Here is a 14,056-nt window from a genome sequence, read left to right on the forward strand (position 1 = left end):
CCAGCAGTTACAGAAGATAGGGCTAGATTCTTTTTTTCCCTGTCTTTTGCTGCATCTTGAAAGAAGACTGTCAGTTCAACAGCAAATGTAGAGTTTTGGTCACTGCTGGGTTCAGAAGTGAGCACAGCAGCACGTGCAGGTGCCCAGCTGAGCTCACTGCACCAACAGAACGAGTGTAAAAGTAAGTCTTTGGACTTAGAAGTTGAACAAATGTAAACCTGGAACCCTGAGAAGGAATTAAGAAGGAACCAGAGGGAGATAAATACCCTGAAATCAACAACAACAAATTATTGGAATTGTTTCCAGCATGTAATTCATCATACTTAGTGTTTGGCTTTACTGAGTCACTGTTTTGAGACCAGACAGTCTGTTGAATATTCCACACTCCTGTAAATGAACAGAAGAGGGGTTTTTTTGCTTTCTGTGAGTTGCTTTGGTTTCCCCACAAAGATAAGCCTCAAAACCTGGGCCTTTTATCTTAGAACCAGTAGTGGTTGTGCACACACCATAGCCCAGCTGTGAAATGGTGAAATAACAGTCCATGACCCAGGCAGCACCATGAGGGGATCCTGGCAAGCCCTGGGTGACTGGGAGGCTGTCAATGAATAAATCCAGGTCTCATGAAGGAGAGGACTTCTTCACTTCACCTCTGTTTTTCCTCTCTGTTTCTTTTTTCACAGACAGCTGAAACCAGACCCTACCCCTCTGGTCACTTCTCGCTACAATGTTTTCCAGAATGATGAGTTTGATGTTTTCAGCAGGGATTCCGTGGATGTTTCCCGGATCCAGAAAGGCAAGCGGTGAGTGTTGTGCTCCCTTGATTAACCCTGGCTGTCAGGAGGAATAAATACCTGTGAACCTGCACATTTCTTTCCTGTACAAAGCTCCCAGAGGAGTTTGTTGGCAGGTGGTGAGGCTTATCAGGAATGTTTCCCACCTGCTTCTTCTGTTTCTCTGGGAGAGTAAAATGAAATATTACTAGGGGCTTGGTTTCAGGTAGTGTTTTTCCTAATTGGCTTTCCTCTCTATGCTGCTGGAGTTTGCTCTGCCAGGCTCATTTGCTATGTCAGGCTCTTGCTTCTTGGTCTTAACATTAAACTTGTACAGCACAACAAACCTTGAAGAGCAGCCATCTCTGTGAGCCTGGGATTGGGACTCAGAAATGAGAGTAAATAGACATTTGGATTAGATCCAAGTGGAGCTTCAATATCCATCTACTTCAAAATCTGATAATGCTCACTGGCTTAGGCTGCTTTTGTTGTTCCTGCTGCTCTGAGCTCCCAGCACAAGGGCATTTCCTTTGCTTTCTGCCCAGTTTGGTGTGTTGTGCTGTGCCACACTCCATGCAGATCCGTGTTAGGGCATTGTCCTGCTGGTTCCCATGGGTGTCAGCTGGATCTCTGGGATGGTTGATTTGTTTCAGATTCTTTTTATACAGTTTCTATAACCAGCCAAGTCTGATTTTTAAGTTGGTGTGCATTTACACAACACAAATAGAAGTCTGGCTGGAGCCACGTGACCCTGGGAGCTCCCAGTTAAGGTTTTGGTTGCAAAAGTTCATCATACTCTCAGGAGAAAACCACTGTTGTCCCAAAGTCCAGTCAAACACCTTCCCAGCAGTCCTGCAGTGCTTATATTGCCTCAGCTAGGCAGGAAAACAATTTCTCCCTGGACAAGACAATTACTTTTGAAGTGTCCATGGCCAAGAATTCCCAGGCACAGTGTGTCTCCTTCCTCCTCCTCATGTTGCCTTGCCCAGTGTGCAGGCAGGCACCTTGTCAGCAGGAGCCTTGTGCACAGGGGTGCTTGGTTATCTCCCTCCTCCCCACGTTTCTGCACACGTGAGGGTGGCTGCTGCAGTGGCTGGACAAGACCAGGGAGCACAGGAGTTCAGTGCAGGGAATAAACCTGCTGGGAGCTCCCTCTGCAGATCACTTGCAGAGCTCTGGAAGCTCAGTCATGTCTGAGCTGGGCTGTGGGACCTGCTCCCGTGGCATTGCCCTCCAGCTGCTGCCAGGGAGGTTGTGCCTGCTCTCCAGTGGTGACATCCCTCCTGGGGAACACTGCATTCCTTCTGCTGGGTTGTTCCGTGACCCTGTGGGATTATCCTCTTCCTGCTGCTGTTCCTGGTGTCTCTTGGCCTCCCTCAGGCTATGTCTTCAGTTCAAAACAGTTCTTCTTAGACTGAGAACACTCTGCAGGACTCCAGACATACTGTGTTTTGAATGGTTTTTAAAAACCTGGAGGTAGCTGGCTGGGATCAGCTCTATGCCCCAAGTTAGCCATGGCTGAATCAATTAAAGGATAAAGAACCTTGCTCTCTAGGGTCTAACACTCAGAGTCCATAGCTATGAAGAGTGTGTCCTTTCAGCTCCAAAAGTGCAGCTTCCTTGGCAGTCCTTGTTCCACAAGCAAGAACCCTGATGCTTTACCCAAGTGTCTGGGTAGCAGGGTCCTGCTGGCCCAGTTTGAGACCTGCTTTGGATTAAAATTGTATCAATACCTATTTTTTTTTTCTTTCTCTTAAAATCTTCTGCTCACCAAATTCTGCTTGTGTCTAGAGTCTTCTAAGCATGATGTGGCAATAGTGCCAGCACAGGTTGGGTCCCAGTGCTCCAGCTGCTACAGGGGTAAGTGTAGGCAGGCTGGGGCAGGGACTGTTGGTGTGAAGGAGAAAGACACACCAGGGTGAGGAGAGAAACAAGCACGAGGAGATGAACATCCTAGTGTAGACCTGATGCTTTGCTGATCCTGAGAAGTGATCTTCCTGTCCCTGCCTGTCCAGCCATAGTTACTGGCTGAATCTGTCTCTTGGAAGTCAGAGCATACCCTGAACACCATGGGACTAGAGGAGCTGTCCCATTGTTTTCCTGGAATGGGTGCCTGAAACACTTCATGGCAGCTCTTCTGCAGTCATCAGACCAGCTCAACAGGAAACAATTACCAAATCCTTCAGTGTCCTGCTGAACACCAACAGAAGATGCTGTCCCAGCCTGGACATGTGCAGACTAAACACAGGCTTTGGAGGGCATTTTGCAGCTAAATGCAGCATGTCCCAACACTGAGTCACACCAGAGAGGGCAACCACATCTGTCTGTCATGTTACTTTGGTTTGAGATCCTTAATGAAGACCAGGCTGCTTAGATCACTTCTCCACTCACTTGCTAGTATGTCATGTAAGTCTCTGTATTCTTAAGGCACTGACAGTTTGTCTTAGCTGGGTCCTTCCTCTGATAATCTCCAGATGCCAGACAGATCACTGATGCATGTTCCTCCTGGACTTCAAGGGCTGCAAGTTGTCCTGTGAATACTTGGCAGTGGAATCACTTGCTCTAAGGATGTACTTGGCTGGTCTGAAGAAGGAGACTCCAAGGACTTTATGCTTGTGCAGCTTGAGATACAGCATCTCAGTGGCTGCTTTTTCATACCTCTGTCAAAGTTCTACTTAGTGGACTTCCCTTCCTTACAATGACTAGGGTTTACTTGCCTCCTAAACTTTTTTCTTTGAATTGTACGTGCAGTGCTGAGAGCTAGGTTGGATCAGAATCACCAGGATGCTCTGCTTTGTTATTTTTTTAAGAACTTAGAATACCAGGTTGGAAGGGACTTCAAGCATCACCTGGTCCAACCTTTCTAGGTGCTACTCCAGTTTATATGAGGTGGCTCAGCACCCTGTCAAGCTGAGACTTAAAATTGTCCAGTGTGGAGGAATCCACCACTTCCCTTGGGAGACTATTCCAATGTTGGACTGTCCTCATGGGGAAAAATGTCCCTCTTGTGTCCAATGGGAATCTCTCCAGGAGCAACTTGTGCCCATGACCCCTTGTCTTTTCCATATGACTCTTTGTAAATAGAGAGTCTTCATCTTCTTGGTACCCACCCTTTAAGTATTGGAACATTTCATTCTGATTTGTGCTTATTCTAATCCTTACTTGCCACACTGGTGATTTTTTTGGCTCTTTCCATCTGCTTTCATGTCTTTCATCTCACGTGGGCAAGCTGAGGTTCTGGCCTGTGGGAGCTCCCCTGTCCATGCTCAGTTTCTGTGCTGCAGCCCTGCTCCATGAGGTGCTGCCACAGGGAGATGATCCTGCAGCCTGGAGTTAGAGGGCACCCTGGGCCTTGCAGAGCCACCCTGGGGCCAGACCTGCATCTTGCCAGTCCCCGTCCATGGGGCTGCTGCTGTTCTCTGGATCTTGGCCAACTTTCAGCATGACTATAATTGCATTTGGCCTCCTGGAAAAGCTTCCTTTCTGTCTCAAATGGCGGTGGTGGTCTCCAATTCCTGTTCTTACCTACTGTGTGATCTTGCTGGGCTTCTGTTTGAGAATGATTTTGTTCCAAGCCAGGAGTGGCTGTTTTTAGTAGCCAGACAAGCAGCCCTGTTAGAAATCAGAGGTGAGACAGGCAGGCTTAGGTAGAGCTCCCAGAGCGTGAGATGGGCCTTCTGTTGCTGCTTCAGCTTCTGCTTGCTAAAAAGAGGTTGAAAAAAGTTACTTGTAGAGAAGATTTTGACACTGCCTGTGTCTGCCTCTCTTGTTTCCATGCTGTGGAGAGCAGGAGGGAGAAGGACACGACCAGGAGTCTGCTGAACGACAAGCGCCTGGTGGCAGAGCAGAAGGAGAGGTACCAGCAGTACAGCCTGGTGGTGGAGGAGACCCTCCTGCAGCCAGGGCAGGAGCAGCTCTATGGGGACTATGAGGATGAGTATGATGACACTTATGATGGAAACCAAGTGGGGGCCAACGATGCTGACTCAGATGATGAGCTGATCAGCCGGAGGTGGGTGCTCAGTGAATGGGGTTGGTGGGAATGGGTACCTGGAGCTGTCTGGGCAGGTCTGTGTGAGCCCATCTGGGGGCTGGGCTGGTTCTCACTGAGGGGTGTGCATAGAATCATAGAAACATAGAGTCACAGAATGGATTGGGTTGGGAGGGAGTAGATATTAGGAAGAATTTCTGTACTTGAAGAGTGATCAGGCCTGGAACTGCCATGGGAGGTGGTGGAGTCACCATCCCTGGAGGTCTTATAGAAATGAGTAGACATGGCACTTCAGGGCATGTTCTAGTGGGCATGAGGGTTTTTCTGTGGGTTGTGTGTTGTTGGTTTTGTGGGGTGTGAGGTTACATTTTTGTGCTGTGGTTAGTTTGTTTGGGGGTTGGGTTTTTTTTTGTTTGTTTGGTTGGTTTTTTTTCCCCCCCTGGGTGAATGCTTGGGCTTGGTGATCATGAAGGTCTTTTCCAACCATGATCTTAAAGCTTGTCCAGCTTCAACCCCCCTGCATGGGCAGGGACACCTCCCACCAGCCCAGGCTGCTCCAAGCCCCATCCAACCTGCCCTTCAACACTGCCAGGGATGGGGCAGCCACAGCTTCCCTGGGCAACCTGGGCCAGGGTCTCACCACCCTCACAGCAAAGAATTTCCTCCTCATGTCTAACCTAAATCTCCCCTCTTTCAGTTTAAAGCCACTCCCCCTTGTCCTCTCACTCCCTGCCCTTGTCACAAGTGCCTCCCCAGCTTCCCTGGAGCCCCTTCAGGCACTGGAAGACCATTATGAAGTCTCCCTGGAGCCTTCTCAAGGCTTCAAACTACCCCTTTTTCTGCTACTGCTTTCTCTGTAGCTTGCAAGGAGAGGGGTTAGGGTCACTCTTCTCCTGTTGGTTGGGAGTGTTGTTGTGCACCAGGTTTGCAGGTTTCTTGTGCCTGCAGGACTGGCCATTGCCTCAACTTATCTAAGAGGGGCACTGGCCATTGCACTCAGCAGTGCTTCTGCTCACAGAAAGCTGTCCTGCAGTGGGGGAACATGGGCTGGCTTGGATAACCAGGTTTGAGTGTAGCTGGGCAACGTTTAAATGGCTGGTTAGCAAAGGAAAACTTCAGATTTTGCCAAAGTGCACAACCAGGATTTTCCTGGCCTTCAAAACCTGCCATCTCAAGAGTGCTGACACCTGCAGCTCACTCCTTGAGGAACCACAGCCCTCTCCCCACTGACCAGCAGCTGGAGACAACTTGCTTTTTGGGAAGCAAAGGGTTAGTTTGGGATGAGGTTGTAGAATATTTAATTGAGAAATAAGAGCTAGAGATGGAAAACATTTTTTACAAGCTGGTTTAACATTTCTCAAAGTGGCCTTTTAAATTCTGGTGCATTATGAAGATGTCACCATTTCTAACCTCAAACCCAAACCCAGCTTTGGGGTTCCTTTGTCCCTTTGGCTTTTGTTTTTTTTATTCCCCTCCTAAAATGGGGTGAGGTTTCCATTGAAATCCTTTCTGTGGTTTCCCTAGCACAGGGTGGCACTTGGGGCCTTCCCCCTGCTTCAGGAGCTCAGTGCTCTCTGCCCCTGGAGAGGCAGTGGAACAATTATTGGATGTTACTGCTGAAAAGTAGATCTGTGGGTCTGCACTAACAAAAGCTTTTCTGGCTGTGCATTTATTCCTTTGACAGCAGAATGGTGGATCTGAATTCCAATGGAACTGAAACACTCTCACACATCTATATATTAAAGAAGAGCTTGAAAGGGCATGAAGTAAATTCTGCCTCCACCCCCCCAGGCTCTTTGCTGTCTGTGTGTTCAGGGTGATTCATAAAGCTTGATGGATTTCTCTGGGTATTTCCCTCTGCATGAAACTGGGGCACAGCAATGAAACTGGAGCTCCATGGAAAGCAGCTGAGCAGTTCCAGCACTTGGAGAGCTCAGCACTTCTGAGCAGTCCTGTTTCTGCCTGGGTTTGAGCCTGAGGTTCAAGGGTTTGTCTTTGTACAGCAGCTGCTCCTTGCCTGCTGAGCTGAAGCAAAGTGTCCTCACTGAAGCCTCCTGGCTGTGCCTGGATCCCCTTCTCCCAGAGGAAACAATTGTTTCCTTGAAGAATTTCCCTGTGAGGTTTCAGGTTTTTCCTGACCTGCTCCTTTTTTAAACTATTATTATTTTCAGTAACAACTTCAGAGTGAACATTCCTCAGGGAAGAACATGTGTTTGTTAATTGCCCACAGTAAATGGGTCATTAGCTACTGAGTCTTGTCTTTTTTTTTTAAATTCAGAGAAAGAAGCAAGTCCATTAGGTTGGTAGATCCTCATTTTTGAAAGCCAAAAAGGATGTTCTGGTCAATGAAATGCTTGTGACTATACTGCCTTTGCTGACTGTTTCTGTCTTAATTCTCAGGCCATTCACAATCCCTCAGGTCTTGAGACCTAAAGGGCAGGAGGAAGAGGAAGAGGATGAAGAGGAGGAGGAGGAGGAGGAAGCTGAAAAGGAAAGAACCAAGGTAACATTTAGTTTGTGGGTGGAGTTGCATTAAGATTTACTGTGTGTCTTAGCTTCTTCAGCCCCAGAGTGATGTGGAGCAGATTTCCTCTTGCTGAGTGAATCTTTGACCAGCAGCAGGAGCCTGAGCTGCCTTTCAGAGTGGCCACTTCTGTGAGCTGCTGGACTGTGAAATGTCCCCCGAGTGCAGCTGTCTGCTGCTTCCCAGGCTGGCTGGACTGCAGCAGTGGCACCTACTCCATGGAGAGGTTTCATCTCCTTTATTCCATAGACAGGTGATGCCAGCAGAACACTTGGAGGGTCACTCAGGCTCTGTTGTCAGGGATATACTGGAAATAGTGATGCTGATGGTGCTGCTGGCAGAGGTGGGGGTGGGAAGTCTCAGGTTTTGTGTCTGGAGTCCCTGCCACCTGCCCTGCTGGCTCAGCCAGGGGACATCATGAGCAATGAATTGACTCTGTTCCATGGGCCAACAGGACCCCACCTCCTGCTCCAGCCCTTGGTGTGATGCTGAGGAGCTTGCTGACCCCTTTCCTTCCTTCCCATGGTAGGACCACTTTGTGCAGGACCCGGCTGTGCTGCGGGAAAGAGCCGAAGCCCGGAGACAGGCCCTGCTGGCGAGGAGGGGGTGAGTAACCACCTGCCTCTTGGGGTGCAGCCACAGCTCTGTGGTCAGCAGGCTGGAATTGCTGAGGATGGACCTGTTCCTGCACATTCCTGTAGCCAGGGTCAGTGCCACCAGGGTGGGAACTTCCTCACCTGACTGTTACTTGGCTGCTGGTTGCGCTGTCCCATCCGGTGGGCGGGCAGGTCCCTCTATCCCAAGGAGCAGAACCCTGGGCAAGGTAGGATCTTGGAATGCACAGCTTCCCAGAGCTTGAACAGCTCCCACTGGGATTTCAGGAGGAAGTTCAACCAGGCCAAGTGCAAGGTCCTGCACATGCGTCGGGGCAGTCCCAAGCACAAGCACAGGCTGGGTGGAGAATGAGTGGAGAGCAGCCCTGGGGAGAAGGACTTGGGGGTGCTGGGTGAGGAGAAGCTCAACAGGAGCCCAGAAACCACCCGTGTCCTGGGCTGCATCCCCAGCAGTGGGACCAGCAGGGCCAGGGAGGGGATTGTCCCCTCTGCTCTGCTCTGCTGAGACCCCCTGCAGGGCTGGGGCCAGTTCTGGAGCCCCCAACACAAGAAGGACATGGAGCAGTTGGAGAAAGTCCAGAGATGGGAGCAGGGGGAATGGATTGAAACTGGAAGAGGGGAGATTGAAATTAGACATGAGGAAGAAATTCTTTGCTGTGAGGGTGGTGAGAGCCTGGCCCAGGTTGCCCAGGGAAGCTGTGGCTGCCCCATCCCTGGCAGTGTTGAAGGGCAGGTTGGATGGGGCTTGGAGCAACCTGGGCTGGTGGGAGGTGTCCCTGCCCATGCAGGGGGTGGGACTGGATGATCTTTAAGGTCCCTTCCAACCCAAACTAGTCTGGGACTCTGATTGAGGACAGTTCCATGGCTGGCTGTAGCTGCAGGCTCCATGTGTGGTACCGCTGATCCCAGCGGGTGCAGAAGCCCAGCAGAGCTGGGGCTCAAGGCCTGGGCTCCTCACACCCACTTGGTTCTCGGTCTGTTTTGTCCTCCAAGTGTGCAGAGGGCTTGTTGTGATGTCCCTTCTCTGTGCCCTCCAGGCACAAGCACGACAGCTCGGCCGTCGTTGGGAACACCAAGGGCCACGGGCAGAACCGGGAGACGACGCAGGAGCGGAGGAAGAAGGAGGCAAACAAGGGCACACGAGCCAACCACAACCGCCGGGCCATGGCCGAGCGCAAGCGCAGCAAGGGCATGATTCCCTCCTGAAGGACCCAGCCCAGGTGTTCCATCGTCCCAGCCCTCTGCCGGGGCCGAGGCAGCAGTGCTCCCTTCCCTGGGGGCTCCCTTTGCTCCAGGGACTGGCTGTCGTGCTTCAACACCCAGCGCTTCGGCCCACGTGGAGTTGTGCATCCCGTGGGAGGGCTGCCCGCTGGTGGGAAGGAGCTGCCCCCCCCCAGGCAGACCCCTGTCCCTTTAGCAGAGACCTGGGTGTGATGGTGGGTTGCACCTCCAGGCAGGGGACAGGCTGCACCCACCAGGCCTTTCCTTTTTGTACTATTTATAATTCTGAGAGCTTTATTTTCATACTGGCTCCTGGGGCCCTCTCCCCATCTCGGGCAGATTTCCAGGCCACACAGCAGGCAGCTGGGAGAGCAGAGCTTCCCTGGAACAGCCCTCACAGCTTCCTGCTCCACTGACATGCCTTCTCCTGAAGTACAACTCCAAGGTTCAGAAGAAAACACTGAAGCTATTCCCATTGCCAACTGACATACAGGAGTTCAGGTGGATAAAACCTTCTCATCAATTTCTGTCCCTTGAGTGAGGCGTGTGACAACAACCTGCAAATAAATTATTTCCATCTTCTACTTCAATCTTGTCGAGGCTCTTACAAACCATATTGATCTTTTAACTCGGAGGAACCTCAACAAACCTTTCAACGTGCTCTATCTGCAGGCAGTTAAATTCAGTTGCTGGTTTGTGTTGGTTTAGTGTAATGAGATCCAGCCACTGAGACTGAAGGTGGTTGGAAATGAGGATGGAGGTGTCCTGAGCAAGGTGACAGCAGTGACAGCAGTGTGGAAACCAGAGATGAAGGCAGCAGGGTCAGAGTCCCTGGGGAGGTGCCACCTCAGTAGCCACTTGACACACTCTGGGGAGCAGAACTGCCCTGATGCTCACGTTTGCTGGTGGGAAGGCTGGGAGCTGACAGCAGCAGTTTGTAGCTGCTGCAAGGGCTTCTCCTGAGGGCTACCCTCTGGTCGGGAGTTGTTCCCTTGGGAGAGAGACATGCAAATCAGAGTTTATTTTGTAACCTGGTTGTGAGGTGCTCGGAGCCCTGGCAGTGGTTGCTGCAGTGCCTGGGTCAGCCTGGGGCATCTGCCAGGAGCTGGTGATAAACCTGTTCCAGTCCTGTTGTCACCAAACATCAGCAGGTTTTTGGGAATGCTGAACCCCAGCATGGAGACAAACTTTGGGCCACACCATTAGACTTTGCTTGGTTCGTCTGCTCCGAGTGCCACCTCCCCACCACCCCACTCTGCTGTCCAGTGCTGCCTGTGGTTGTCACCTGCATGTGGTGACAATGAGCTGTGGAGTGTTGGAGCTCCTGTGCAGGGCAACCCTGGAGCTGCCATCCCCCTTGGAATGCTGCAGATGGAGCACGGGGGCAATGAGCTCTGTGGGCATGTCCCTGCTGCCTGGCTTGATGCAGGGGTGGGGATCAGGGGCTGGGAATGCTGCTGCCCAGCACCAGGAGATGGTCACCACCATTATGCCAATGAGATGAAGTCCCAAGTCCTCTGAGGACAAGGTTTTGCTGCTGCCCAAACCCCCTCATGCTGCAGCAGAGGAAAAGGGAATGACACTTCCCACCTTCCCCAAATCCACTGTCATGGGAAATTACCTGCCAGGACAACTCCCTCTGCTCTTCTGCAGCTCCTGCTCTCAGGACTTGGGAGCATCATTTCCTCTCAGTCAGGCCACTACCATGTGGTGTCTCCTCATAATCTTTAGTTCTTGCTTCTAAGAAGCTGCAAATCTCTCTCAGCTGCTCAGCGTGGTGTGACCCTGTCACACCCTGCAGCCAGAACAGTCCAAGATGATCCCAAGAAAGCTTAAACCTTTCCCTGAAACTTCTCTGGAAAAGCACAGCTGGGACTGTGGAAGCTGCAGTTGTTTTTTTGCTCAGAAAACCCCACAAGCACATTGGTTTTTCAAGTCCTCCTTGTGTTCTTTGAGGAAATGTTTTACTCCTGACACCTATTTGCAAACCCAATAAAGCTGCTTTCATTAAGCACTGGCTCTAATTTGCTCTGCCTCATCCTCCTTGTTAGTGAAAATCCAGTGAAGAGGGAGAGCTGGGGCTGGGAAAGTGGGAAGAGCAGGAGTCACTCAGGCAGATCCTCCCAAGAGCCCAGAGTCATTAACTGACTCATTATCCCAAACAGCTTGAGTTGCCCTTCCCTGAGAAGAAAGATTGGCCTGAAATGGCACCAGAGCCACAGGGTGGATCCCCCAGGGAAGCAGCTGAGAATTCCTCCTTCCCCTCAGCTGCTGGAGCTGCACTCCAGCCAGAGGGTGAAGGCTCCAGGCAGAGCCAAGTGCCTCCTCTCCTTTCTCCTTCTGACCAGCCTTGTAGCTGCCACACTGGTTCTGTCCCTCAAGCCATCTGGAGCCAGAAGGGGCAGGAACTGCCAGGAAAGATCCCATGGGAGTAGGCTTTGGACAGGCTGAGCTGCACACCTGCCCTGGGGCACACACCACACCTGAAGGCCCTGGTGAAGGTACGGGGGGCAGGCCAGGGGGCAGGCCAGGAACCAGCCCAGGCCTGCACCAAAGGTGTAAATGATTCACTGAACAGCACATGAAGGAGCACGATTTTCAATCACGTCCCTGTGAACAAGGCTAGAAGAAAGCAGAGAGAGGCTCCTTCCCCCTGTTCAGCTTCTCAGGAAGAAGCCAAGGGTGGCACCACCAAACCTCAGCTCTGCAAACCCTTTCAAGCCATTTTCAAACCATTTTCAGGACGTGGTGATTTCTTACAGTGTCCTGAAGCTGAGGTGGAGGGTTGTACTGCAGCAAGCCCCATCCCTAGGGAAGGAGAAGTAGCAGGAAAGCCAAAGGATCAATCAGGTGAACACATGAGACACAGAACAAGAAGGTTTTATTTGAACACAGTGAGTACAGCAGCAGAACTCCCTGAGTCCATCTTGGTTCACATCATATCAGGAGGTGGCTGATATAATCTGGCTCGGAGTTGTTCCATCAGGAATCCATTCCCATTTCCACACAACCAGGTCCAGGAGGCTGAATCCTTCTCTGCAGGGTCTTGTGCCACCCCAGGATGGATCCTGCTGCTGAACATTTCAGTCTTTACTGCCCTCATACTTGTGCTTGATGTGTTTCCACAGTTTCTGTAGGTAAAACAAAGCAAAACAAAAACCAAACCATAAATGGTCATCTCTGGAAAGATTCCTGTTCTGGGCACTGGAATCTGCTGGCACCTTCAGGGCTTTGCTCTTTGGTGCAGACAATGCTTTAGATTTAAAGAAAAATCATTAACTTCCTCAATAATTTCATTTTCTAACCCTGCCTGAGAGAACAGCAGCACCCAGGGAATCAATGCTACCAGTGCAAAGCTGAAGTTTGGATGTCAATTTCTGTCAGCTTTTAGCAAATGAGTGTTGCTAAAAAGGAGGGGCCAGGAACCCTGGTCTTGCTCTTTCTGTGTCTCCTCAGCTCTCTCAGCCCTGGGGGTGAAGCTGTCCCTGTGGGATCAGGTTCCTGCTGGTTCATGACCTGGTTCAGGAGGCCAAACAGCAGCTGTGGCACCATCAGGGAAGGCACAGGGCAGCTCTTCCCAGCATCAGAGGCAGGAGGGAGACCTGGCCATCCTGGGTGCTCCCAGAGACCTGAGGCACATCAGTGCTGCAGGAGAGGCACAAGGACACTGTGCTGCAGGAGGGCATCTGCAACAAACGGGGGGCTTGGTGCAAGATGGCTGCTCAAGGAACAAGAGATGGGACAAGAGGAATTGTCCTCAAGCTGTGCCAGGGGAGGATCAGACTGCCCAGGGCAGGGGTGGAGTCCCCATCCCTGGAGGGATTTCAAAGCCATGTAGATGTGGTGCTGAGGGACAGGGGTGAGTGGTGGGCTTGGTGGTGCTGGGTTAATGGCTGCACTTGGATGATCTGAAAGATCTTTTCCAACCCAAACACTTGTATGATGACAGCCTTAGGGCAGGCATTGCATCACCTCACCCTGCCCAGCTCACTGTTATATCCTGTCCACGTGACTCAGCACCAGGCAGTTCTTATCCCACTACAGCTCTGCCCTGAAATACAAGGACAAGTTGACCCATCTCATCCAGCAGTCCCAGCCTGGCCAGCAGGCCCTGCTGTCCTGTGCAGCTCTGCATGTCCCAGCTACAAACTCAACAGTGCTGCAGGTTCACCAGCTGGTACCCACTCCCTCTGAGGGCAATCTCTGGAAGGCAGAGGGCTACAGAATACACAGCACGATTCGATTCCATTCAAGTCCACCTTCCTGCATCCCACTCTGATACCTCTTTCCCCAGCGCAGCCAGAGAATCACAGAATCCCAGACTGGTTTGGGTGGGAAGGGGCCTTAAAGATCATCTAGATCCACCCCCTGCATGGGCAGGGACACCTCCCACCAGCCCAGGCTGCTCCAAGCCCCATCCAACCTGCCCTTCAACACTGCCAGGGATGGGGCAGCCACAGCTTCCCTGGGCAACCACCCTGACTGGCCACGACACCATGAAAGCCTCCACAGACGGCAGCCTCAACCCTCGGGACTTCCTGGGCTAAACCGAGGGGTGCAATTCAGCCGAGAGGCCAAGCCTGAGGCCCGGGGAACCGGCGACCACCCGAAGCGCAGGCCCTGGGGCCTGACCCAAGCGGGGCCTACCTGACCTTCACACCTCACCCCGGCGGGGGCCCTGCCGGCGCCGGGCTACCTCCTTCTCCTTACCCCTTCGTTGAGGTGCTCGAAGATCGCGTCGGCTCCCTGGTCGAAGGCGCGCTCGAAGACGACGGCGCCCAGCACGACGGTGAGGGCGAAGGTGGAGGTGCGGCGGAACAGGGCGCTGTAGGCCTGCCGCAGCAGCGCCATCTTGCCCTGCGCTCTGCGCATGCGCCGCGGGGGGACGGCGCCTACATCCCCCAGAAGCCCCCGCGCCGTCCTCCTCCCCCTCCTG

General features: G+C 52.0%; 2 protein-coding genes across 8 annotated transcripts in view; one reads left to right on the forward strand and one right to left on the reverse strand.

The window, feature by feature from the left end:
• The window catches only part of ASCC2 (activating signal cointegrator 1 complex subunit 2), a 29,911-nt gene extending 20,201 nt beyond the window's left edge, over positions 1-9,710 (forward strand). For all 7 annotated transcript variants that reach the window (XM_051633978.1, XM_051633981.1, XM_051633976.1 and 4 more), the window contains 5 exons: positions 681-800; positions 4,561-4,782; positions 7,162-7,264; positions 7,815-7,891; positions 8,937-9,710. In XM_051633978.1, the coding sequence (XP_051489938.1) occupies positions 681-800; positions 4,561-4,782; positions 7,162-7,264; positions 7,815-7,891; positions 8,937-9,105 (691 nt within the window). In that variant the 3' untranslated portion in view covers positions 9,106-9,710. The remainder of the gene's footprint in view (positions 1-680; positions 801-4,560; positions 4,783-7,161; positions 7,265-7,814; positions 7,892-8,936) is intronic.
• A 2,274-nt stretch (positions 9,711-11,984) lies between these two features.
• LOC127391354 (cytochrome b-c1 complex subunit 9) lies at positions 11,985-14,003 on the reverse strand. The gene is made up of 2 exons (XM_051634031.1): positions 13,831-14,003; positions 11,985-12,251 (listed from the first exon to the last, which is right to left on the reverse strand). Exons 1-2 carry the CDS (start codon positions 13,990-13,992, stop codon positions 12,204-12,206), a joined length of 210 nt encoding a protein of 69 aa, XP_051489991.1. The 5' UTR covers positions 13,993-14,003; the 3' UTR covers positions 11,985-12,203.
• Positions 14,004-14,056: the final 53 nt, after the last annotated feature.

This window comes from Apus apus, chromosome 16 (genome assembly GCF_020740795.1).
Source record: "Apus apus isolate bApuApu2 chromosome 16, bApuApu2.pri.cur, whole genome shotgun sequence".
Lineage (NCBI taxonomy): Eukaryota > Metazoa > Chordata > Aves > Apodiformes > Apodidae > Apus > Apus apus.

Excerpts from the sequence above, each read along its gene's own strand:
- LOC127391354 (XM_051634031.1), bottom strand. The coding sequence starts at position 13,992 with ATGCGCAGAGCGCAGGGCAAGATGGCGCTGCTGCGGCAGGCCTACAGC. Across the intron at positions 12,252-13,830 it reads TCGAGCACCTCAACGAAGGG|AAACTGTGGAAACACATCAA; the intron begins GTAAGGAGAAGG and ends TTTTACCTACAG.